Below are 15,935 nucleotides of genomic sequence, written 5' to 3'. Positions count from 1 at the left end.
AGTTTTCTTTCATCAGAGGACATCTTTATTTCCCATTTATTCCTGAAGCATATTTTTACTGGATATCGGATTCTGGGCTGACAGCTCTTTTCTTTCAGCTCTTGAAAACTATTCTGCCACTTCCCTCTGTTGTCCATTGTTTCTGATGAGACATCTGTCCTTCAAATTGTTTTCCCTCAAGAATAAGGTATCATTTTTCTCTGGCTGTTTTCAAACTTTTTGTCTTTAGCTTTCACAAGTTTGACTCTGACATAACTTGATGTGGATTTCTTTGAATTATCCTGATTGAAGGACACCTGGCTGGCTCAGTTGATGGAGCATGTGACTCTTAATCTTGGGGTTGTAAATTTGAGCCCTACTCTGGGCAGAGAGATTACTTAAAAATAAAATCTTGGGGGAAAAAAGTATATGAGTTATCCTGATTGAGGGTCATTCAATTTCTTGAATATATAGGTTTATGTCTCTTACAAATCTGGGACGTTTTCAACAATTATTTGTTCTAGTGCACTCTTTGGCTCTTTCCTTTTTTTCCTCCTGGGGCTCTGACAACATGAATATTAGACTTTTGTTATGTCCCACAGGTCCCTTAAGTTCTACCTTTTTTTTTTTTTTTTTTTAGTTTATTTTCTCTCTATTGTTCAGACTGGGTATTTTTACTGTTCTATGCTTAAGTTTACTGATTATTTCATGTTACTGATTGTTTGCTGTTAAGCCCATCCACTGAATTTTTTGTTTTTTGATTCCAAAATTTCCATTTGCTTCTTCTTCATGTCTTCTATTTCTTTGCTGAGACTATTTCTTCATTGGTTTTGAGCATGTTCATAATTGCTCATCAAAGCATTTTTATGATAGCTGCTCTAAAATCTTGTCAAATAATTCTAGCCTCTCTGCCATCTTGGTTTTGACATCTACTGATCACTTTTTTAAATTCAATTTGAGATCTTCCTGATTCTTGGTATGATGAGTGATTTTAGATTGAAACCTGGACATTTTCGTATTATAAGACTCTGGATCTTATTTAAACCTTCTGTTTTGCTGACTTTTTCTCACACTGGTCTGGCAAAATGGAGAGGGGCCCTCTTGCTACTGTCAGGTGAAGCTATATAGAAGTCCAGGTTGACAATCAGCCTCCTTGGACACACAAGGGAAGGGTTCCTCATTACTGCTAGGCTAAGATGGGCGTCCTGGCTCTCTAGTAGGGCTCAACGTATACTTCCCTAGCAGGGTGTAGCACACAGCCCCTCATAAGGGATCCACTGACATGGGGGTGTGTGCAGCCTCATGACCACTGGACATTGTTGAAAGTCCTTAAGGTCCTACCTAGGCCTCTTCTGCCATTACCTCTGTCAGGAAGGCTGGGTGCCTTGTTATTGACTGATGGGGGTGCTAATCTCAGCTCCTTATTTGGCCTTCTCTGATACCACCCCAGCAGGAGTTTGGGGAATTTCAATACTGGGGAATTTCAATACAGCCTCACAAAGGTAGAAGAGTAAGTGCCCCGCTTGGTTTTTGTGGCACAAGTAGGAATAGGGCCAGGGTTTTTTCTGTGGTGTTTGGCTGGAGTAAAGTGGTTATTGTCTAAAAGTTTTCTATCTTGCTGTCTCTTTTCTAGTCCTTTGGCTGTAGAAAGCAGGCTTTCCAGGGCACCTGGGTGGCTTAGTTGGTTAAGTACCCGACTTCAGTGCAGGTCATGATCTCTGGGTTTGTGAGTTCAAGCCCCACGTTGGGCTCTGTACTGACAGCTCAGAGCCTGGAGCCTACTTTGGATTCTGTATTTCCCTCTCTCTCTGCCCCTCCCTGCTCACACACTCTCTCTCAAAAATATATATAAACATTTGAAAAACTTTTTTAAAAGAAAGCAAGCAGGCTTTTCTTGGGGTGTGCTTTGTCTATGGCCTATGAGTATTTCTTGGTTGCTAGCTTCTTCTGTTCCCAAGTCTGGCCTATATGAAGCAAAAAGAAAAATCCAGAGCTCATTATGTTGTTCCTTGGGTCCCAAGGTCTGCCTTCTTTCCACCTTTCAGTCTTCTTACGCTTGTTTTACACACACACACACGGCGCACACACGCATACACACACATTCATTCTAGGGTTTTAGTTATACTTAGCAGTAGGATAGGGAAAAGTACATCTACTCCATCTTTCTGGAAGCCTAAGTCCAAACATTTTCTTTAATGTTTTTAACATTTTATTTTGAATTAGTTATAGATTCATAGGAAGTTGTGAAGATCATACAGAGAAGCCCTGTGTACCCTTCACCAGCTTTCCTGCAATGGTTACCTCTTACATAACTACAATAAAACATAAAACCCAGGAAATGGATACAGGCATATCTCAGAGATATTGCAGGCTGAGTTTGGTTCCTTCCAGACCACCACAATAAAGCAAGTATCACAATAAGACAAGTCAAATAAGTTTTTTGGTTTCTTAGTACATGTAAGTTTATAGTATACTGTAGTCTTATTAAGTGTGCAATAGCATTATGTCTGAAAAAAAACAATGTATATACGTTTTTAAAAAAATACCTTACTGTGACAAATATCATATGACTTCACTCATATGAGGACTTTAAGCTACAAAACAGATAAACATAAGGGAAGGGAAGCAAAAATAATATAAAAACAAGGAGGAGGACAAAACATAAGAGACTCTTAAATATAGAGAACAACCAGAGGGTTGCTGGAGGGGTTGTGGGAGGGTGGATGGGCTAAATGGGTAAGGGACATTAAGGAATCTACTCCTGAAATCACTGTTGCACTATATGCTAACTAACTTGGGTGTAAATTAAAAGATAATTAATTTAAAAAAAACTTACTGTGGGGTGCCTGGGTGGCTCAGTCGGTTAAGCGTATGCCTCTTGATTTCAGCTCAGGTCATGATCTCATAGTTTATGAGATCGAGCCCTGCATCAGGCTCTGCGCTGATAGCAGGGAACCAGCTTGGGATTCTCTCTCCCTCTTTCTGCCCCCCCCCCCCCGCCCGCCCCCCGCGAGCACACATACACTCTCTCAAAATGAGTCACTTTTTCTTTTTTCTTTTTTAAAACTTACATCCAAATCCAACTTCCCAACTTGGACTCTTGGTTTCAGCTCAGGTCATGATCTCACTGTTCATAGGTTCAAGCCCCACGTTGGGCTCCATGCTGACAGCACAGAGCCTGCTCCGGATTCTTTTTCTCTCCCTTTCTCTGTGCCCCTCCTCTGCTGTCTCTCTCAAAGTAAGTAAACTTAAGAAAAAAAAAATGAGCACAATATTGATAGGTGTGTAATTCCTCATTTAATCACATGGATAGACATATAACTACTACCACAATCAAGATACAGACTGCTCGGTCACTATAAAAATCTCCCTCACGCTACCTTTTTACAGACATTTCCTACTCTCCTCACTCCCAACACATCCCCAACCCCTAGGAACCACTAATTTGTTCTTCATCTTGGTGATTTTGCCATCAATGGAAACATGCAGTATGTGACTTTTCAGAGTGGCTTTTTTCACTCAAGCATACTGCCCTTGAGATCCATCAAGTTGTTTTATCAGTAGTTTATTCCTTCTTATTACTGAGCAATATTCTACCCACCTATACCCAGAGAAGGATAAGAGTATGCAAACAAGGAAAGGTGATTTTATAGAGAACTCAAGAGCAAGAGTGTTGAGAAGCAGAGATGGGTTATCATTGCCTATTAGGATTCTCGAGAGTAGTTTTCTAGTTTGTGATAGCTATGACGTTTTTAAAACCACTTTAGTGGGGCGCCTGGGTGGCTTGGTCAGTTAAGCGTCCGACTTCGGCTCAGGTCATGATCGCAAGGTCCGTGAGTTCGAGCCCCGCGTCGGGCTCTGTGCTGACAGCTCAGAGCCTGGAGCCTGTTTCAGATTCTGTGTCTCCCTCTCTCTCTCTGCCCCTCCTCTGTTCATGCTTTGTCTCTCTCTGTCTCAAAAATAAATAAACGTTAAAAAACAAATTTTAAAAAAAAGTTAAAAAATAAAACCACTTTACTGAGGTATGATTGACATACAGAAAAGTACTCAGTTTTTAAATTTTTGACATATACACACACCAGTGACATCACCACCACAATCAAGGCAATGACCGCATCCACCCCTCTCAACAGCTCTAGCTGTTCTGAGCCACACCGACTTCCCTGATGGTCCGGCAGTACTTTAAGTAGACTTCTACTTCAGAGTCTTTGTACTTGCTGTTTCCTCTACCTGGAAAGCTTATGCCCTAGACATCTCCACGGCTCCCCCAGCCCCCACCCCTTCATGTCATCTCCGCAGCCACCCCTGATCTGGCACTCTCTATGTCTCCTACTTACTTTACAGCATGTATCATACAACAGTGTTGTTTCTTTTTTTTAAAAAATTTTTTTTTTCAACGTTTTTTTATTTATTTTTGGGACAGAGAGAGACAGAGCATGAACGGGGGAGGGGCAGAGAGAGAGGGAGACACAGAATCGGAAACAGGCTCCAGGCTCCGAGCCATCAGCCCAGAGCCTGACGCGGGGCTCGAACTCACGGGCCGCGAGATCGTGACCTGGCTGAAGTCGGACGCTTAACCGACTGCGCCACCCAGGCGCCCCATAACAGTGTTGTTTCTTACTGTCTGACTTCTAGCAGGACAAATTCATCAATATTACTCTTCTCCTTGAGCATCTCTTTTTTTAATTTTTTTTTATTTTATTTTTTTAACATTTTTATTTTTATTTTTGAGACAGAGAGCGACAGAGCATGAGCAGGGGAGGGGCAGAGAGAGGGGGAGACACAGAATCCGAAGCAGGCTCCAGGCTCTGAGCTGTTAGCACAGAGCCCGACGCGGGACTCGAACTCACAGACCGCGAGATCATGACCTGAGCCGAAGTCAGATGCTCAACCGACTGAGCCACCCAGGCGTCCCAAGCATCTCTTTTTTTAAATCAGTCAGGTTAGATTCACCTGCATGTAACAGAAAACTCAAAAAATGACAAGACTTCAACAAAAAGTATGTTTATATCCCTTTCATGTAAAAGAAGTCTGAGGTAGGCAGTTCAGGCAGCTCTTCAATCATTAGGGACCTAGACTCCTTCTATCTTGCTAACATCATCCTTAGTTGCCAGTTTGTGGTTCAAGATGTTGCTTACATTTCAAACAAACATCATATCCACATTCCTATCAACAGGAAAGAAAAATGGCGGGAAAAACAGACACGTTCTCTCCTGCCATGTGGCCTCACCTAACTAAAAGCTATGGCAAATGTGCTATTCATTGCTGAAGGGCATTAGGGGTTCTAGGGGCGTCTAGGTGGCTCAGTTGGTTAAGCGGCTGACTTTAGCTCAGGTCAGATGGTGATCCCAGGGTCATGGGATCAAGCCCCGGTTCAGGTTCTGCGCATATAGCACATAGCCTGCTCGGGATTCTCTCTCCCTCAATCTCTGCCCCGCCCCTGCTCGAACTCTCTCTCTCTCTCTCTCTCTCTCACTCTCAAATTAAATAAACTTTAAAAACAATTAGGGGTTCTGTGATTACAGATAGTAATAGATACTGGGGTGGGCAAGTAGTAATTCTGCCTGCCATTCTAGGCTCTATTACCTTACTCATCTTTTTGTCTCTCTCTACCTGTTTCACTGCACCAGCAGAGGCCTAAGAGATAAAAGGGATAAAAAGAGGAGAAATGTAGCATTTGAACATTGAGGTAAAATTCTTTGTCCTACCTTTTACTTCTTTATTCTTTCAACAACTAGTCCCCCTTTCCCCCGCCACCAAGGTTACTAGGATGCGATGTGCAGGCAAAGAAAAGGGGAAAGTTTTAGACCTGTTTCTCAGTGTCACTGTGAAAGCTGAATAAAAGTCCTTACAAAGGGATTTGAGATCTTGGCTTCCTATGCTGTGTTCAAAGTCTTATTATTAGATGAGCACTAGGTTAATGGGCTTTTCTTAAATGGCAGCTGAAGAAAGACACTTATTCAAAAAGAACATGTATGGAGAAATTGGACAACACCTTGATGGGTCATCAAAATTATCATCACCGAGGGGCAGATGGACCCTGTGTGCCTGTCTACAGATGTGATATCCTAGGGACAGAGCTGAGGACATGTACCAGAATGTAATCCTGAGAAAACATCAGGCAAATCCAAAATGAGAAATGAGGAACATTGTATTAAACAAAAGGTGGTGAAATTCTCAGTGTCATAAAAGACAAAGGCTGAGAATTGTTCTAGATTAAAGGAGGCTAAGGAAATCTGACCAAAAAATAAAGTACATGATTCTAGAGAGGATCCTGTATAGGAAAGGGGAAAAAACTGTAAGGGCCATGTTGGATCAACAGACAAAAATGAAATATGGTGGGTAGATTAAATTATTGAGTAAAGTTTACATTTTTTTGAGCTTGATAACTAAACCATGGTTGTGTAAGAAAATGTACTTATTATGGGGCGCCTGGGTGGCTCAGTCGGTTAGGCGGCCGACTTCGGCTCAGGTCATGATCTTGCGGTCCGTGAGTTCTAGCCCCGCGTCGGGCTCTGTGCTGACAGCTCAGAGCCTGGAGCCTGCTTCATATTCTGTGTCTCCCTCTCTCTGACCCTCCCCTGTTCATGCTCTGTCTCTCCCTGTCTCAAAAATAAATAAACGTTAAAAAAAAAATTTAAAAAAAAAAAAAAAAAAAAAAAGAAAATGTACTTATTCTTAGGAAATACATACTTAAGTATTTACGGTAAGAGGCATGATACAAGCAACTTACTCTCAAATGGTTCAGGAAAAAAATATACACATGTATATACAGAGAGAGGGAGAGAGGGAGAAAACACGTACACAAATATTCAAACAAATGAAGTGAAATGCCAATAGCGGATACCCTGGTCAGAAGGTATCTAAGTGTTCTTTGTACAGTTCTTTTCTTGCCAACTTTTCTGTTAAGTCTGAAATCCCTCCCACCCCTAAAGAGTGAGGACAATAAGCAGCATGCAGATTACCTTAATCCTGCACCTGTTTAATGAACTGTTCTGGATGTTTTATTTGATTCTCTGCCAGAAAATCTAACGCTTAAGTTTTCAATTGGGAGGGAAAGAAATGACCCGTTAGATAACATTTATTCAGGACACTTCTGTCAGAAAAACCTCAGGCAGGCCAGGCTTTTTTCTTCTGCTCACCAAATGTATCCAGGAACCTAAAAGATACCATCTGACCGAAGCTACTTAATTGGGACACACACTTAATCACCAACGGACTTTTTCCATACAGGATGACCAAATTAGCCTGTGGCTCTATGCAAGGATCCCATTTCTCATGCAGCTGGGAATTAAGGGGACTGGCATTCTGACAAACCACTAAAGCCAAGGGAGTGGAAATGATGCTAGCTTAGACTTCAAATGCACTTCAGTGACTCTAGATCTCCCCACAGAAAAGGAAGAAAGTATGTTACCCCACATCTACACTAACTTCTTCAGTTTTTGAGATCTAGTGGCATTCTTGTTTGCACTATACAAATCTCACATCATAGTCAATTCATATTCTACAATTAAAACCAGATGTGTAAAGGCATAGATCAACAGCAGTAAATAAGTTTGGGTTCTTCACAGCCTCTTACAAAGGAAATGTCTTATGATTGTTAGCTGTAAGTTTGGCTTTTAAGAGGTTTTCTTAATGTTTATTTATTTTTGAGAGACAAAGAGAGAGAGGGAGAGAGCGAGAGAGAGAAAACAAGCAGAGGAGGGGCAGAGAAAGAGAGGCAGACAGAGAATCCGAAGCAAGCTCTGAGCTGTCAGCAGAGCCCAACGTGGGGCTGGAACCCACGAACCATGAGTTCATGACCGAGCCAAAGTCACACATTTAATCAACTGAACCACCCAGGTGCCCCAGTTTGACTTTGAAGGAGTTAATAAAGACAAAAAGAAACTTCGAACTATTTATTCCTACTTGTGTTCATTGTAAAGTTTGTTAAACTTTTAATTCATCACACTGTTTTTCTAAAGCTATATAAAAACACGTTCTTCAAAGAAATGTTTTGGGGCCCCTTGTTAGTTCAGTCGGAGTGTGCAACTCTTGATCTCAGGCTGAGTTCAAGACTCAACACTGGGTGTGGAGATTACTTACAAATAAAAACTTGGAAGGAAGGAAGGAAGGAAGGAAAGAAGGAAGGAAGGAAGGGAGGAAGGAAGGGTGTTTCTAGAATGGATATTCAACCTTAAAAACATACTTTGGAAAAAGCTTTCTTTTAGGAAGACCGAGGTTACTCCTAAGTACCTGAGGCTATTTTAAAAAATAAAATAGGTACCTGTGGGCTTTCTGTGTATATACAAAAGCCAGCCTCAGCACCTTGAGCCTGACAGAGCCATCCAAACCACAAACTTGCTGAGTCACATGTTAAGCTCAGTTGGCAGTTTCCTCTAACAACCTCTTAAGTCTGCAGATTTAAATAAATCTGAGCTATACAAGTCAGATATATAAATAATCAATTTCTGATAAGTCCTTCTTTAAAAGATGTAACAATGAGAAACTAAAAAGCAACAAGTAGTCCTAGCAAAGGCTCAGATTAGGAAACTGACTCAGCTTTTAGAGACTGAGCACAAAATCATCCCCATCAGGATGCCTATTTTTAACTACTTGTTTACCTAGGTAAGGTTATTTGCCTAAATTAGCCCCTCTTCAAGTTTCTAGGGGGAAAAAGCTATCCACCTAGTGCTATTTCAATTTCTAGCTACAAATTTATAAAAAAGTATAGACACACACATACCTCCAGTATTATATTCCTGAGTAAAATAGATCCTAAGACAGAGTTTGCCCAACCCACTAATAATAAACATTTCCCAGGGAGCTTTCCAAAATAGCGAATTTCCTAAGCCTCACCCCAGATATATTAAATCAAAATCTGGAATCTTTGTTTTAAAAAATGATGCCCCACGATTCTAATAATCAGCCAGGTTGTAACTTCTGGTTTAGGGCACCTTCTACCATAAAATCACTATAACAATAACCTCAGATGGCAAAGGTAGTTTTATTTTTTCCAATGTTTATTTATTTTTGAGAGACGGAGAGAGAGAGCATAAGCAGGGGAGGAGCAAAGAAAGAGGAAAACACAGAATCGAAAGCAGGCTCCAGGTTGAGCTGTCAGCACAGAGCCCAACACGGGGCTCGAAGCTACGAACCATGAGATCGTGACCTGAGCAGAAGTTGGACACTTAACCAACTGAGCCACCCAGGAGCCCCTGTTTTGTTTTACATGTAATGATTCAAAATCCAAAAGATACAAAAAGGTGACAAGCCTTTCTCACTCATCCCCGTCCCCCAGCCACCCACCTACTCTTCATTGGCAACCAGTATTACCAGTTGCTTATATGTCCTTCCAAAGATCCTTTATGTGTACACAGGTACATAGATATTTCCTTTAAATAAGAACAGCAGTGAATAATACATTTTGAACAAATCAAGGTTCAGAACAATGTGTATCTTGGAGATCTTTTCCCACAGAGAGCTTCTTTATTCTATTTTAACATGTCTAGTATATGCCATTTGGTAGATTTATCATACTTGATAAATCAGGCCCCTTCGATGGACACATATGTTATTGCCAATCTTTTGCTACAACTCATAATCTTGTACATGTTATTTTGTACATACGCAAGTCTATCTGTAGAATAAATTCCTAGGCATGGAAACGTTAAGTCAAAGGTAATTTTGATAGATACTGCTAAACTGCCCTCCCCAAAGATTACAACTTTTATTCCCATTTGCAATGCCAAATAGCAGCTCAGATTTTACATCAAACTGAATACGAACAGTGCCAATGGCTTGCTTTCTAAATGTTGCTCTGAAAATATCCCACTTAGTAGCCCAGTGATATAACAAATGATATTGTGTAGACAACTTCTGTACCATGGAAATCTGCAGAATTTTACCATGGCTATTAGAAAGTTTTCTGATTATTGAAACCCATGAAAAAGAGGAACTAAGAGAAACAAGAAGCTGAGGTTAAGGCCCTTCTTGCCATCTTTAGCTGACATGCACACACTGAAAAGTCTTTTTCCCTACTTCAGCAGAAGACTTAAAATTTTCCACTTACTACCCCAAATGCTGTTCATGTGAAAAAGTAACCAATTGTGCTATTTATTATTTTAATCAACAAAAAGCTCTACAAGTGTTAGATTTACCAAATCTTGCACATGAAAACTTTACTAAATAAAGGAAGGGTGTCCAAAGGGACTCACTCCACAGCTAAGGGGGAAAAATGTCATGCAGAAGAGGGCATGCTAAAGAGAGAATGAGTTAGAGAAATACAACTGGAATACTCATCTCTTCTATGATGCACAAGGAATACAGAGGGGAGAAAAAAGGGAACACATTTTTAACTAAAACAGTTGACAATTTTATTTTCACATTTCACGATACAAATGGAAATTGCTTTTTTTTTTTTGTCCCACTACTCCCTTGCAAAAACTATTCTCTGTTTGATAGGAAGGGGGAGCAAGTCTTCCTTGTCATGCTGTTAGAAAACACCCAGAGTCACAGCACCATGATCTCCTGGTGAAGAACAAGTAATATAAAATGGATATAAACAGGTTCCTGTCTCTCCTTATCTGTCTGGTCGAGTCATTCCTGGCCGAGTGGGTACCATCATGGGACGGGCGGGAGGTCTCATCATTGGGGGCCCAGGCATCATTGGCATGTGGCCTCCCATAGGCGGCCTCATTCCAGGAGCTGCAGGACAAAACAAAGAAAAGGAAAAAAGAGAGTCAGAAACTACTACTTATGAGAGAGCTTAATGGGACTTCAATTAAAGACAAAAAGTAGCCCCCCTGCAAAATGCTGGAAGAAAGACATACTTGACAGAAGAAATGCAACAAATTCATCACATCTGTAAATTACTTAGACATTCTCAAACAAAGAACAAAGGTCAACACAAGAACCATATGGGAATCATGATCTAATGATAGTAAGGGAGAACTATTAATAGAGTGCTTTCCAGAAACCACTAGGGACACTAGTTCCCTAAATTGACCTTTTCTCACTCAGGGAAATTCACAACTAAGTCACATGTTACCCAGTCAGCTCTCTTAATCAGTTCTATCCACCATATAACCAGGAGCTATTTCATGAATGTACACAGGCACAGAGGACAATCTTACCACTAAGCGTTTGTTCGGAGTTGTAGGAAAGGTGAACAGGAGGCCCATGCTGAGAACCTGTTAGTAACCATACTTCACTCAAGTCAAGAAAAACAGGCAATAATGTGATTTACAACAATTAGCGCACACACACAAATCTAATTTTTCTAATGCATTTTAGAAACTGTTAAGGACTTTTTTGAAGTGTCCCATCAATACACCAGCCAAATAAATGAGCCAGGGAAGGGAGGGCAAGCAGAGGTGGGGGTTGGGGAGGAGTACAGGCATCTTCACAGAATTGGCAATATTCTACTTCCTCAGCTGAGTGGTGGGTTCACGGGTATTCATTTTATTATTATTATGCCTCATGATTTTCATGTTATAGATCTTCTCTTCAAATATAAAAATTTACCTAACTACTTACTAAACCATTTTGATTAAAGGTTTGTAATAGTTCAAGAGAAAACTACATTCAAAGCCGAATACAGCCTTATCACAAAAAGTAAAACCCAAGTATATGCAAAGACACAAAATTCAACAGGTACAAATGTTTCTAAGATCAATTTCAAAAGGAACAGAAAATAATACTAAACTTCTAAGGATCTTATTAAAAACCTCAACATAACATAACCTATATTCAGCATTTCCTAGAAGAAACTCATCTAGACCAAAGACTGAAAACGAGGCACCTGAAAACTTGTTTACTTTGGTCTCCACAGTACATTTACTTTCAATCAGTTGCCAACACTGGCAACTAAGAAGTCTAATTACTAGTAAGTCTAGATACCCTTTTTCAACTTTTTGTTATGGAAATATTCACACATACACAAGAATGAAAAGAGTATAATGGACATCCATGTACCCATCATCCAGCTTCCATCATTATTCACCCATGGCCATCGTTCTATCTTATGCCAACCCGTTCTTATCCTTGCCCACCCTGAACTAATTATTTTAATTCAAATCCCACAGTATTATTTTATCCTGGCGAAAACAACAAAATACTCAGGAGAACTGGCAACACCAAGCCTGCATTCTCAAATGTCAACTGCAGGCTGAAGCTAAGTTCTAGAAGCCTTATCTTTAGGTGTGTCATGCATTCCCAGTTCGTTATATCCCTAAACCCTCTAGGAATTTGAATTTGTGACCTTGATTTAAGAATGTAAAAGAAGGGATGCCTGGGTGGCTCAGGTCATGATCTCAGGGTAGCAAAACAGAGCTCCAGGCTGGGCATGGAGCCTGCTTAAGATTCTCTCTCCCTCTTCCTCTGCCTCTCCTCCACATGCAGAGTGCACACAGGCTCGCTCTCACTCTCAAAAAAGAGGGGGGAAAAAAAAAGAATGCAAAAGACATCATCTAAATCACTTTGTTTTGGCTTCGTAAGGAACTCTTACCTATACTCTACTCCTATCATTCTAAATGATACCCGTAGCAAGCACAGTGAATGCTTCTAGCTAAAAAGCTACTCTATCTAATACCTCTGCACCTTGTCTTACCAGTTGAGTTGTAGGCTTATGTCTATTGTATTTATTCTTATTATAGAATTTAACTTCTGCAAGTAAATAAAAATGAGTATATAAAAAAGAACTGTTTCTATGAAAACTATGTGGATATTTAGAAAAACAATTATCCCAAATCCTCACAAATTTGATAGGTCAGAGAATTATAAAAGATTGGAACTAGATGGCCTCACAAGGTTTCTAACCTTGAAAGAAATAGAAACTAAAGTTGGGAAAGAATGCATTATAGGTATGGTTTATCGGTTTAGGCAAGAAATATATGGTGCTCCAATCAGCAGACTCGTTTTCAAAGCAAAGGCCCTGACCAGGTATCAGAAAAATCTGCAAATTAGTATATATTTATGTTTATGTTAAAATACAATGTTTGAGGTGGGTTTTTCCCCCCTTCCTGAATAAACGACTAACTACAGGGCTAAGGCTTTTTTCATACACTAATTTGGCCTAGTTAACTAAAGATTGAATCAGCAACAAGAGGTAGCACCGCTCCAGATCAAAACTGAAAAAAGTAGTAGTACAATTATTTACCTACCTTATCCCCTTTGGAAAACCTCAACTACCTTTCTCTTCATTATAAATGACCACAAGTCAGGAGGAGGCAAGGAAACAGGAGGGAAGGAGAAGGAAAAAAAGGCAGCCTTATTCCGTTTTTAGTAGCACAAGGCCTTTGGATATCATTCAATTATACTGCTAAAACACATATTTATTTTTCTTTATCATTACGGATTCACCAAGTATAGTTTACTGCAATAATACATTTAGACAATGTATTAAGAATTCCATTTAAATGGAGAACTAAAACACAATGAAGCATCCTAAAAGGAAAGAGATTCAAACTTACCAGGTCCCACTGGCATCATCCCAGGAGGAGGAGGGCCCATCATTGGCATCATGGGAGGGCCCCCCATATGGGGTGCTGGCATCATACCAGGGCGAGGAGGACCCGCTGGAATAACGAATGGGGGCTGAGTTTAAGATATGCTTGCATATTAACATTTCCTCTTCTATGAAACTAGTAGGGCCTCATGGCCCAGCCCAAGTTCTAGAATAATAGACTTCTTATGGTTTCTTTTATAACAGTAGATCCACAAAAATCAATATGCCACAAAACTTTATGACTAAAAAACAAGGACAATACTGCCTAGACAGAAGTATAAAATGAAGTCAGCACAGGTTAAAAAAAATTCCAGAAGTTAAAATATTTTTTTAAAGGGTATTATGCCTTCTGTAGAGTTCCTGACAAATTTAAGCCACAAGTATGTAATTTCAGATCTGTTTTTAAGAAAATCAAAACCTCTGGGGCGCCTGGGTAGCTCAGGCGATTAAATGTCCAACTTTGGTTCAGGTCATGATCTCAGAGTTGGGGAGTTCGAGCCCCACATTGACTCTACTGTCAGCACAGAGCCTGCCTCGTATCCTCTGTATCCCTCTCTTTCTGACCTCTTCCTTGCTCTCTCTCAAAAATAAACATTAAAATTTTTTTTTTAATATATATCTTCTTTTACTTAAAAAAAATCAAAATTTTTAAAAGATTTTTTGGAAATACACAGACGTGTATGCAGAGATATTCCTGACAGCATCATTTACAACAGTTTGGAATAACTTAAATGTCCCACAATAAGAAAATGGTGAGGTTAATTATGGCACATTCATACTACAGATTATTCTACTATTAAAAATAATGGGGTTGGGTGCCAGCCAGCCAAGATACAGAATAAGACAGACAGGTAACCTGACAGTTGCTGTGACCCAAGGCCTGACCAGCCCCAGGATGGTGGAAGCCCAAGAAAGGTTTGGTGGGCCATTAGTTGTCTACCTGCATTAGTGTGCAATTATAAACAGCCCACTTCTGTTCATATCCGTGGCTACTTACAGGACTGATTTTAGGTTTCTGAATTCAATTTCAATCCTAAGCCCTTCCAGGAGAGCCACAGAACTTATGGCCTAGTTATCTCCTTCTGTCATTTAGAAACAAAAACCTTCTCGGAGAAGAGAGGCCTTTGATTCACCCCACTTTCAACTGTCCAATTCTTGGTTTTCCCAAGATGTATATATTTGTGTTAGGTGGGTTAGGAGATAGGAAGAAATGCTGAAGAGTTGATCCACTACACTTTAATCCTTCAGTGTTGGGTTCAGAGCAATAAATAATTTAATGTACTCATCAATACCTCTTCATATATTAGCTCATCTAATCACAGGTACATTCTGACCTTTCCACTGAATCAATTGTCTTGAACCTGCTTGGGATGTCATAAATACAATATCCTAGTAATAATGCAATCAGGAGGTAACTCTGCAGACATTTCAGAAATTATACCACTGATGTTATTTTCTTTTACTGTCTATGTATTCATTCAACGGGCACTCAAAAGCCAACTGTAAAATAATCCAACAAAATCAAAGGATAATCTGCACCCCCTTAAATTATAGCTGTTAAGATAAAAACTCCATAAACTTACGGAGACTAGGGGGAGGTGGAATCATCGCCCCTGCAGGAGGAGGAGCAGAGAATGGAGTAGGAGGAATCTTTCCTTGCTGAAATGCAGCAGCTTTGGAGAAAAAAAAACACACACTAATAAGAACTCAACAACCCATTTACGAAAATATCCCTTTTCTTTCATTTCACAATGATTTCACTCTAAAAAGTATTCATTTAAGATTACTACATCATGGACTCTACAGTTTTTAAATCAACTGTAAGTACTTACCAGCAAAAATTACAATTAACTGGTTTACTGCTTTGGGTTTTTTAACCTATATTTATTTAGTCAACATTGCTATGGCTGAATTAACTATGAGAGCCTGGAGTGGAGACCTCTTACCTACCAATGTCTTACCAAAGAGAGGCAATCATCTTTAATCTGTAGATGTGGTTTACAACCAATTTGAACCATTCAGTTTTGTTTGAAAAATGTTGGGGGCGCACCTGGGTAGCTCAGTAGGTTAACCATCTGACTCTTGGTTTTGGCTCAGGTCATGATCTCACAGTTTCATGAATTCAAGCCCCACATCCGGCTCTGCGCTGACAGCATGGAGCCTGCTTGGGATTCTCTGTCTCCTCTATTTCTGACCCTCCCCCACTTGTGCTCTCTTAAAATAAATAAATAAACTTAAAAAAAAAAAAAAAAGTGCGATACCTGCCCAAAGGTCAGGCTTTACAGAACTGTCATTATGGTTTATCAGTTTTGAAATTAATGTACTGAGCTAAGAGACATGAATGAGAAACTAAAGATTTTTTTTTTTAATTTTTTTTTTTTAACGTTTATTTATTTTTGAGACAGAGAGAGACAGAGCATGAACGGGGTAGGGGCAGAGAGAGGGAGACACAAAGAATCCGAAACAGGCT

General features: G+C 40.0%; 1 protein-coding gene across 1 annotated transcript in view; it reads right to left on the bottom strand.

Annotated features, from left to right (window-relative positions):
* Positions 1-10,317: 10,317 nt before the first annotated feature.
* The window catches only part of SNRPC (small nuclear ribonucleoprotein polypeptide C), a 59,299-nt gene continuing 53,681 nt past the window's right edge, over positions 10,318-15,935 (bottom strand). Inside the window, exons 5-7 of the mRNA XM_042938504.1 lie at positions 15,049-15,138; positions 13,431-13,535; positions 10,318-10,665 (exon numbers count right to left, since the gene is read on the bottom strand). Coding sequence (XP_042794438.1) covers positions 10,541-10,665; positions 13,431-13,535; positions 15,049-15,138 — 320 coding nt within the window. The 3' untranslated portion in view covers positions 10,318-10,540. The remainder of the gene's footprint in view (positions 10,666-13,430; positions 13,536-15,048; positions 15,139-15,935) is intronic.

Source organism: Panthera leo, chromosome B2, assembly GCF_018350215.1.
Source record: "Panthera leo isolate Ple1 chromosome B2, P.leo_Ple1_pat1.1, whole genome shotgun sequence".
NCBI lineage: Eukaryota > Metazoa > Chordata > Mammalia > Carnivora > Felidae > Panthera > Panthera leo.
The sequence above is the reverse complement of the archived record's forward strand: the minus strand, read 5'-3'. Positions and strand labels throughout refer to the sequence as shown.